Source organism: Octopus bimaculoides, chromosome 16, assembly GCF_001194135.2.
Source record: "Octopus bimaculoides isolate UCB-OBI-ISO-001 chromosome 16, ASM119413v2, whole genome shotgun sequence".
Taxonomy (NCBI): Eukaryota; Metazoa; Mollusca; class Cephalopoda; order Octopoda; family Octopodidae; genus Octopus; species Octopus bimaculoides.
Window position 1 is genome coordinate 29,028,459 of NC_068996.1, and position 10,225 is coordinate 29,038,683.

The window sequence follows — 10,225 nt, forward strand, 5'->3', positions numbered from 1 at the left end:
AGGGTCTTTAAGTTTCCATACCCTTCTCCCCCAGGCCGGTCTACTTCTGGGCACCCATATTGCCTTGATCTCGAAGTCGCTAACTACTAATCTGTGTTGGGGTGTACATTCTTCGCCAGGGAGGGTTTTGGCATTTATAAGCCTCCCTCTTTCTCTAATTCTGGCGAGGATGTAGTCGATTTGGCTAGAGTGTCTGCCAGATTGGTAGGTGACTAGGTGACAGGCAGGTTTCCTGAAGTTGGTATTGCAAACCATAAGATCGGTTGCATCACAGAACTCCAGGAGGTTCCCTCCTCGTTGCGGGAACCGAAGCCATAGCCTCCATGTATGCCATGGAAGCCTCCAGCACAACACACACACACATTTGTTTAATATCAGGTCACTCCTGATCTGGCAGAAATATTATCCAAAACATTACAGCCACAACCATCTCATTTTTTATACAGACATTGTGTATCTTGGATTATATTTTCTAAGGGATCCCTCCTTATTGTTGCTGGGGCCAGTTGACTAGATAAAAGATCATTGGATTAAGTGGTCCCTATTCTAGATACAGTTTGGAGTTTAGTGAGGGAGATGTAAGTGATTCACTGGCATATGAAAGCACCTTTATATCACAGACTATATAAATTAGACTAAACTTTTGCAAACTCATCTAGTCCTTAATTTTAAGATGAATGAGATTATTGAGGAGTGATTTTGATGACAGGCAGTGACGAAGAAACTTGTAAGTAGGATTACAGTTAGAACCATGATCCCTATTTGAAAAAATCAGCAGGGTCACAAGGTCCTTACAGTTGAGAATAACCAGGATCTTGAGAAAATTGCAGGGGTTAAGGTTTAGGGTTATAAAGTTAGAATAAAAATTACTTACTTGAAAACCAGTTGGAACATGACATCTTCACAGTTGAGGTCAACAAGGGTCTTGAAAAGTGACAGGGAGACTAGGGATAACTGCAGAATAAGGTGATAAATAAGGGTATGTAAATAATAATGATACATACCTAAATGTATGTTTGTATGTTGTTTTATTATCATGTGCTGAGTCTTTTCTGTTAGTTGGATACTAGGGAATGTAGTTGAAGTTTTGTTGATGCTGATGTAGTTTGAATCTTGTGTGTTTTGTTGTTGTTGTAAAAGCTATTATGTAGCCTTGAAATTAGGTTCATGCTACGTATAAGTAACTGAAGATGTTACTGATAACAGTGATTTCTTCAGGCCCTACATGCTTTGTGTGTACATTTTATTGGGCTCAGAGCTTTTTATGTTTTTCATGATTTTACAATTGATTTTTGGGTGCCTGATTGGAGGAAGTGGATGAAAACCATGGTCTACATGCATGTCAGAAGTGGGCCATTACTTGGTATTTGGGGTCTAATTGTTATTTGCAGTATTTTTGTACCTGGATAAGTTGGGTACATTGAAGTCTCTTTAAATGATGGTGTTAAGGGGAGTGTTGTAATTAAGATATGCAACTTAAGAGAATGAGATATCAGTGGTGATATATACTATTCATTATATTAATGTGTTTCTTGAATTCATGCATTTCTGGTGTTTTGTGTCCTGTTAGTTTTTTTAAAGTGTTGTACATTATATATGGGATTCATAATTTTATGTATGCTATGAGGCCTCCGCAGTGGTGAATTGGTCTGTCTGTTCATGTGTTGTGGTTGTAAACATGTTTATTGTAGTGCAGTGTTATGTGTGATGACATTTTTGTTTCCATAAATGATTTTATGCTCTTATCACTGCATTGTAATATTTAAATTTTTCCTGCTGGCATGAAGGATTCCAAGAAGCAAGCCAGTATGGAAAAGAAAGATCTGGAAGCTTAAGGATCCTTTGAATAGTCAGAGGTTTAGGGACTTCCTAACTGAAGCATTTGATGAGAAGGAGGAGGAGTTACAGACTTGCAATATATGGGATAACTGGAAGTTCCTATGAAACAACTTACAGAGAGACACAGATCAAATTTCTGGGTGGTGCAAAGTTCCAACCAGACCTAGGGTGACATGATGGTGGAACAATGTAGTTGATAGGGCCATTAGAGAAAAGAAACAGGCTTGGAAGGACTGGAAGGGTGGTGGTAGCAAGGAGCTATATCAGGCAGCTAGAAGGGAAGCTAGGAAGCAGGTATACTTAGCCAGGGGTGAAGCAGAAAGGAAGAAGTTTGCCAATGTTCTGCAGCGTGAGGACCATAAGTGCTTCGGTTTGCAAGAGAGTGTGTCAGGGAAAATTGTAATGTTGTGGGAGGGAAGTGTGTTTGCATGGATGATGGTTCATTTGCAGTTAGTGACTCTGCTAAGAAAGAGACTTGGAAGTGTCACTATGAAAGGCTACTAAATGTAGAGAACACCTGTGAAGAGAGTCTGCCTAAAGTTTATCCAACAAAGGGACCAGAAATCCATAGTGTGTGTTGTAGACAAGGCCATGAAGGATACAGAGACTGGGAAAGCTCCTGGCCCATCAGGAATAATCGCTGAAGGCGTAGGTTATGGTCTAGTTACACGTATAGTTAATCAGGTGGTACACAAAGTCATACTGGTGTAACAATACCATAATCAACTGCTACCAAGGTAAAGGTGACACCTTAGATAGAAATAATTACAGAGGTATCAAATAGTTGGATCAGGTGATGAAAGTTACAGAGAGGGTCATAGCCCAACTAATTAGGAGGAGAATTAGTCTAGATGAGATGCAGTTTTGTTTAGTGTCAGGGAGAAGCACCACTGATGCTATATTTCTGGTAAGGCAGCTGCAGGAGAAATACCTAGCCAGGGATAAACCTCTGTACCTGGCTTTTGTCGACATGGAGAAAGCCTTTGATACAGTGCCCCGATCCCTTATCTGATGGTCAATGTGGAAACTAGGGATAGACGATTGGTTGGTGAGAGCTGTACAAGTCATGTACAGGGATGGTGTCAGTAAGACAAGGGTTGGCAATGAGTATAGTGATAATTCAGGGTACAAGTAGGGGTTCACCAAAGATCAGTCCTCATCCCCCTCCTGTTCATCATAGTCCTCCAGGTAATAAAAGAGGAATCTAAGACAGGCTGCCCTTGGGAGCTCCTCTATGCTGATAACCTTGTTTTTATAGCTGAATCACTACCAGAACTAGAGAAGAAATTTCAGGTGTGGAAGCAAGGTCTAAAATTGAAGGGCCTTAGAATTAACCTAGCAAAAACCAAAGTCTTAGTAAGTGGGAAAGTGGACAAATCACAAATGCCTTCAGGTTAATGACCCTGCTTGACTGTAGGTAGAAGTTACATAAGAAGCATAAGGTGTGGTGTGCAAGAGAGACGACTGCACTGATATGGTCATGTGATGTGTATGGACAAGGATAGCTGTGTGAAGAAGTGTCAATCTCTAACTGTGGAAGGAACCGGTGGAAGGGGTAGACCCAGGAAGACATGTGACGAGGTGGTGAAGCATGATCTTCGAACATTGGGTCTCACAGGGGCCATGATTAGTGACCGAGATCTTTGGTGATATGCTGTGCTTGAAAAGATCAGTCAAGCCAAGTGAAATTGTAGTTGTGGCCAATGTTGGTGTCACGTAACTGGCACCCACGCTGGTGGCACATAAAAGTCACCTTTCAAGTGTTGGGCCTCATGGAGGCAATGTGGCTGATGCCAGTGTTGTGTAACTAGCACCTGTGCCAGTGACATGTAAAATGTACTGTTTGAGTGTTGAGCCTCACGGAGGCAATGACAAATGGCTGAGATCTTTGACAATATGCTGTGTTTGAGTAGAAGACTCATCAAGTGAAATTGTAGTCATGGCAGATACTGGTGTCACGCAACTGACACTCATGCTAGTGGCACATAAAAAAGCACCCATTACACTCTTGGAGTAGTTGGCATTAGGAAGGGCACCCAGCTATAGAAATCATGCCAAATCAGACTAGAGTCTTGGCCAGCCCCTCAGTTTACTAGCTCTGGTTAAATTGTCCAACCCATGCCAGCATGGACAACGGACATTAAAGATGAGGATGATGTGTTTATAAGGTTTTTCTGTTGTGCTGGAATTTTTAATTTGTATTCAGTGCAACAATGTAGTGTTAATGAAGGAAGATGCTACTTTCTGTTGTATTGTCAGTCTTACTGACTGTGAAATGTAGTGTATTTCTGTGGAACTTTGGTAAATGTTTTTAAGCATGTCGTTAAAGGATAACCATTAATTCTACTATTATGATCACTGCAAAAGGCCTTGTAACAACCCATATCAACATTACAAACGAACAAGTTATTATGTACCATTCTAATAGTTCAAAACATGTAAACTTTAGACAACAACTACAATAAGCATTTTTACAACAATTTCAATATCACAACTCAAGAAAGCAATGAATATTTACAACCTCTATTTATTCAACAACCACCAACCTCTGTTACCTTCTTAAGGGTTTGGATCATATTATAAAGAAGCACTTACTTTGCTGTTGCTGTTTATCCTGGTGATTAGTGAGTCAAGTATGACAATTTCATCATTCTTCTCACAAAGGATAAACCTCAAGAAGGCCTTGATCAAAGTTGGTTCAGTAATCCGTCGTATGAAGAGGTCGAGATAAGCTGTGGCTGTGATGACCTCCTCTCGAGAATTCTGTAAAGAGATGAAAGTATGATAAAGGATGTATATGATGACAATGGAAACAAGGATTTTTGTGATGGGATGAGGTAAGGTGTTATTATGACAGCTTGGAAATTCTGTAATAAGATGACTGTATTATGAAGGATATGTATAGTTATATGAAATGTGAGAACATTTAACAGCGAACAAACATACACACATATTCTTAAAATAACAAGAGATGTGAAAAAAACAAACAGGGATAGAATTTTAAAAAATTTGGTAGGAAGACCCAATTTGGGAAATTATCAGATGAAGTTGGTCAAATTCAATGGTTTAAAGATTTAAAAAAGAGGAGGTGGATGGACAGAAAAATGGAAAGGATGGGTTTGAACTGGGAAAGTAAAAAAAAATAGATATCAATAAACATTAGTGCATTGATGCAAATTGACTCATTTATCAATACACATCAACTATTGGCACCCTCAAAATATGTTGTTTCCTGTCTCTGCTTATTCTAATTCTACATCAATAGCCCCTTACCCTCCCAATCTCTTCGCAAAGTCCAAGATTCTGCTATACAAACTAGAGCACTCACTGTTTTTGAACTTGGTGCTAAAATTCATTTAAGGAGATATTGGAAATTCATTTAAGGAGATACTGTAATTCAAAATCATATTTAACCTGACATGGAAAACCATAATTTAGGCAAAGTTGCTGATTGGTTCAATTTGTCATCAAAAGGTTTACTCTGCTTTAGACAACTTTCAGACCTGCATTTAAAAGAATCCCAAAATACCTCAGTCTTCATCAGTTGCTGATCTTCTGAGAAGCTTGAAAGCTCAAGTAGGCCTATATTGGAACATTGGTCACATGTATATATGACAGAGTTGTTATCCAAACATATATCCTACATTGCATCCAAAAGAATTTTCTACTTCATTGATTGTAAGGCTTGGAACTTGTAGTGATTTTGAAGTTCTAGTTTCATGTTTAGAGAAGATGGAGTAGAAAACTGCTCTCTTGATATGAGCAGTATTGCAATAGATTAGGCAGAGAGAGGAAATTGTGCATCTGTAATAGGTTAAACTTTAAGTCAACAGACCTATGATCAAAGATGTTCTAGCTGTGATCATTCAATCTTTTATTTAGGACTACATTGTCTAATGAAAAACATAGTAGTTAGTATTCGTGGCTATAACTGTTGTTGTTTAGCTCCATATTAGTTATGATCTGCAAATCTATAATCAGTGGTATTCCACTCATGACTCTGTCAATTTTTGAAATATAGTGAACCTAGAACTACATGTAATCAACTCTTATATAACTATTGTTTTTGTTTAGCTCCAGCTTAGTTCTGAGTCAGCAAATCAATGATCAAAGGCATTCCAACTATGATTATTCCATCTAGGACTATATTATCTCATTAGTCAAATCATTGTCAGTTTGAGCATGCAGATCTACCATCAAAAGCATTCCAGTTATGAGTGGGCTGTACATCTTTTACAATCAGGCATAGAGAATCTTGGACTACATTATCTAATGTGTCTCTCTGTTAAGACATTGGATTAACTTGAAAGAGATTTCTGGTAGACTAAGATGCCACAGATAGAGGTTGCTTTGTCAGCTTATAGGTTTGTGAACAATGAAACAGGTTTTAATGCGAAGAAATATGAACAAGTGATGGGTAGATAGAAGACTAGTTAGTTGAGTAACTAACAATCTCCAAAACACAATACTGACCATATAAACTGGGGAGTCAAGTATTATAATTGGTAAATAAGATAATTCCTGTCATTTCAGAAAAGAAATACAATTAATATATAAACATTATATACATATATAGAATACATGAATGCAAAGATGTAATATAAATACGCAATATTTATAATAAAACAATAACAACAATGATAATAATTGTTTCCAATTTAGACACAAGGCCAGTTTAGGGATTACACTGACCTCAGTAATTGGCTGGTATTTAATTTTTTCAATTCTGAAAGGATGAAAGGCAGAGATTACCTTAGCAGGATTTTAATAATTTCTAATTTAAGATACAAGGCCAGCCATTTTTGAGGAGTTGGGGTGATTTGATTAAATTGATTCTGGTACATGTGCTTTATTTTATTGGCCTTTGAGGAATGGTTGGCAAAGTTAATCTTGGCAGGATTTGAACTCAGAATTTAAAGAATGATGATGATGATAAGGATAATAACAACAGAGATGATATGGTTAACAATAGTAATGATAATAATATTAATCCATTCTAACTTTGGAACATGGCCAGTAATTCTGAAGGAAGGGAAAGTTGATTATATCAGCCCAGTGCTCAACTAGTACTTATTTTATTGATTCTGAAAGGTTGGAAGGCAAATTCAATCTTAGCGGAATTTGAACTCAGAACATAAAGCCAGAAGAAATGCTGCTAAGCATTTTCCTGATGCACTTATGATTCTACCAGTTCACTTTATTATTAATATTATAATTGATATGCTATAATCATCCAAAGTATTAAGAACAACATAGCTGTTATCTACTCCAGGTGTCTGAGTTGTGCCCAGTGCATAACATTTACAGTAATGTAAACGTCTGAACACAACCTGCGCTACACAAACAACACACAAGATAAAAGCTAATACAACCAAAGACTCAAACCTCATAAAAAAATGTACTGATACAATACAATATCCCCCACCCCACAAAAAGATGCAGCACACATCACCCCACCAGCACAGAGGTGCAACAAATGATGCAATAAAAAGTTATAACATCTTTATTTACTATGCTACTGATGAATGTAGGAAAATGTAAATCACTAGAGGATGAAATTTCCATAACTAATAGACACCGCAGTGGAAAAAAGTACATATAATGCTTGCAGATATCTTAATCAGTAAGACCAGCACTGGCAATTAGCTCAGTATTTGTAACATCCATTGTTGATTCATCAGTGGTCTATTATAGGTTCCAAAATTTGAATCCAGTCTAGTAATATGTACACAACCAAAAATACAACATATGGAAATTATTGGAGATGAAATGAATCAAAACATAGTGTAGATATAAATACTGAAGAATTTGTTCATCTCTAGAGATGAGGTTAATAGTCTGAAAAATACTAATCCATAAAAACTCATCACAGACATTTTATAATATAATGGTTTCAAACCATAGGAACAAGGTCAAACACTTATGTGTGGTCACCAAGTAACTGAATGGTACTTCATTTTTCTAAACATGGAATATTGAAAGTAAAAACGACTTGGATATCCAACTATAGAAAATCTGACCCAACAAATTCCATCTGATCTATGCAAGCATTGGACAATGACGATAATGATAATGAATTGTAACAAAATCTAAAAATTCAAGAGAAGGGTCAAGTCAATTACATTGACCCCACTATTTGGCTGGTGCTTTATTTTATTCACCTTTCACTGGAGGGATGAAATGTGAAGATAATGTCAGCAGGATTTGAACTCAAAATGTAAAATGTCAGAAAGAATACTGCAAGGCTTTTATTGATGCTCTAATGATTTTGCCAACCCACCACCTTTACTACAGTGACAATGATGACAGCAGCAACAGTAGTGGTAGTGATCATCATTTCAGATGTCAGATGTTAAAGCTTTGTGCTTGACTCAAAACTCAATCATTGTGACAAATGGTGGAAAGACATGTCTCACAAAAAGCAACCACACCATTCAACTATTGTTGTTATACAGGAATCTTTTTAAATGTAATTCAGTGTGTGCCAGTGATTAACCAGTTATGGCATTCTGAAAAACCTCAGGAGTGTGTACTGGTTGCAGATGACCGTCTGATCATTGGGACCTGTCTCTTCCACAAGACATGAAAGAGTATGTGTTCTAGACTGTTTAAATGTTTCATGAGAGAAAGTATGGTGGTCATGCAATAACATACCACAGAAATAATGTAGATTTAGCCATCTCCACCTGATTTTTCTGTGACAGTTTTCCCTTAGTCATTTTCTGAATGAAACTGGTTACCCTGATTATGACCTCTTCTTAATTTTCATCCACCTAGAGATCTGTCCAGACCTGCAGGTGGAGAAAATACCTTAACCAGACTTGCAATCCAGCTGCAGAAGCTACTCTCTGAATGGACATATCTTTCAAGGTACCAAGTGACAAGCCCACTGACTTCTTCTGATTAATGTGTGCTTCTGTTTTTCATCACCTACTACTCTTCCAATAGAGTACTGATGTGTCTAACATTATCATAAATTTCATCTAGTATGAAAATATGGCTCTTCTGTGTTCCAGCTTGAGAGAAATAGATCTCAATTCTTTCAAATTTTGCAACAGTGGCTTGGAAACTAAACCTACAGGAGAGATGAGAGTCAGTATTGTTGATGGACTGTGAACATAATGCAAAATGGTTCCAAGAGATGACAGTCTGATCACTTATGGTCAAACAGCTATGATTAAACTGATGCTGCTGTATCTTGTCTCTGAAAGCATGACTGAAAACAGCTGCATTTAAGATAGCTGCCAAGTAGAAATGGTCACATGAGTCCATTGAGTGACTATTATTTCCTTCTGTCTAAATGCATGTGCTTGACCATCAAAGAAATGGTCAAAATTCATTCTCTTGCTTACACTTTGTATGTGATGTCTTGCCTAATAATATTTTTTAGTCTACTTAGGAACTCCTTCTTCAGTCTCTCTTTATGAAATAAATCCAATGCAAGTGCTTCAGCTTGATGTTGCTAAATGATTTAATAAGCTTTAACAAAAACATACATACCTGGTGCAAAGCTGCTCCAAGAACAGGAACAAGAAAGCCATTATAAATATATTTGACAAGCTGATCACGTACCAGTGGGTGGGCAATCTAGAATCATAGAAAATGAGAAAATCACTCACAGAATATGGGTACATGTATGTCACTGTGTGTAAAAGTATGTTTTGATAGAGTAACATAATTATATATTTCTTTTCTTGTGGCAGTCTTGAGGTTTGAACTCTCTTTTAAGAAGGCACAATTGAAATGTTTGGTTGCTTGTTTAAATCACACACACACACACACACACACACACACACACACGCACGCACACTTATATTACATACATACATATAGTTTGTAGAAAACATAAATCCGAAAGAAGAAGCACACTCTAAGATGTAGAGCAGTATATATTAAAAGTGGGTAAGGCCGATTTATGGGTTTCCCATCCATAAAGGGTTTAGCTTTATGGTGTATCATCAGACCCCAAAACCTGTTAGCCTGGGTTCTTAGGCCAACAGGTTTTGGAGTCAGATGATATGCCATAAAGCTAAATAAACTCTTTATGGACGGGAAACCCAGGGTAATCCCATAAACCAGCCTTCCTCACTTTTAATATTTATACCTCACACATTTTATACATATAGGTCCTGATATACCTGAAATGGAGAAAATTGGTGTATTCCTAATGCAGCACTCAACACTAATCCCTGGCTAACTACACACTTGTACAGGAGTCTTCAAATTTAACAATAACAGACAAGAGGATGTGCACATGGAATGTATTAGTTTGATGGTCAGTAAAGAGAGAGAGTTTTTGATGTTTCGAGCATAGCTTTTAGTCAGAAAGGAAAAGTCCAAAGCAGGAAAAGAAATTGCCAACAGCAAGTGTGTAGTTACATATATA

The 10,225-nt window shown here is 37.3% G+C and overlaps 1 protein-coding gene across 1 annotated transcript in view; it reads right to left on the bottom strand.

Moving 5' to 3' along the window:
• Nucleotides 1-10,225, bottom strand: part of LOC106880831 (FHF complex subunit HOOK interacting protein 1B) — a 103,093-nt gene that overhangs the window by 22,443 nt on the left and 70,425 nt on the right. Inside the window, exons 4-6 of the mRNA XM_052973665.1 lie at nucleotides 9,340-9,426; nucleotides 4,435-4,602; nucleotides 875-954 (exon numbers count right to left, since the gene is read on the bottom strand). Of these exons, the coding sequence (XP_052829625.1) occupies nucleotides 875-954; nucleotides 4,435-4,602; nucleotides 9,340-9,426 (335 nt within the window). The remainder of the gene's footprint in view (nucleotides 1-874; nucleotides 955-4,434; nucleotides 4,603-9,339; nucleotides 9,427-10,225) is intronic.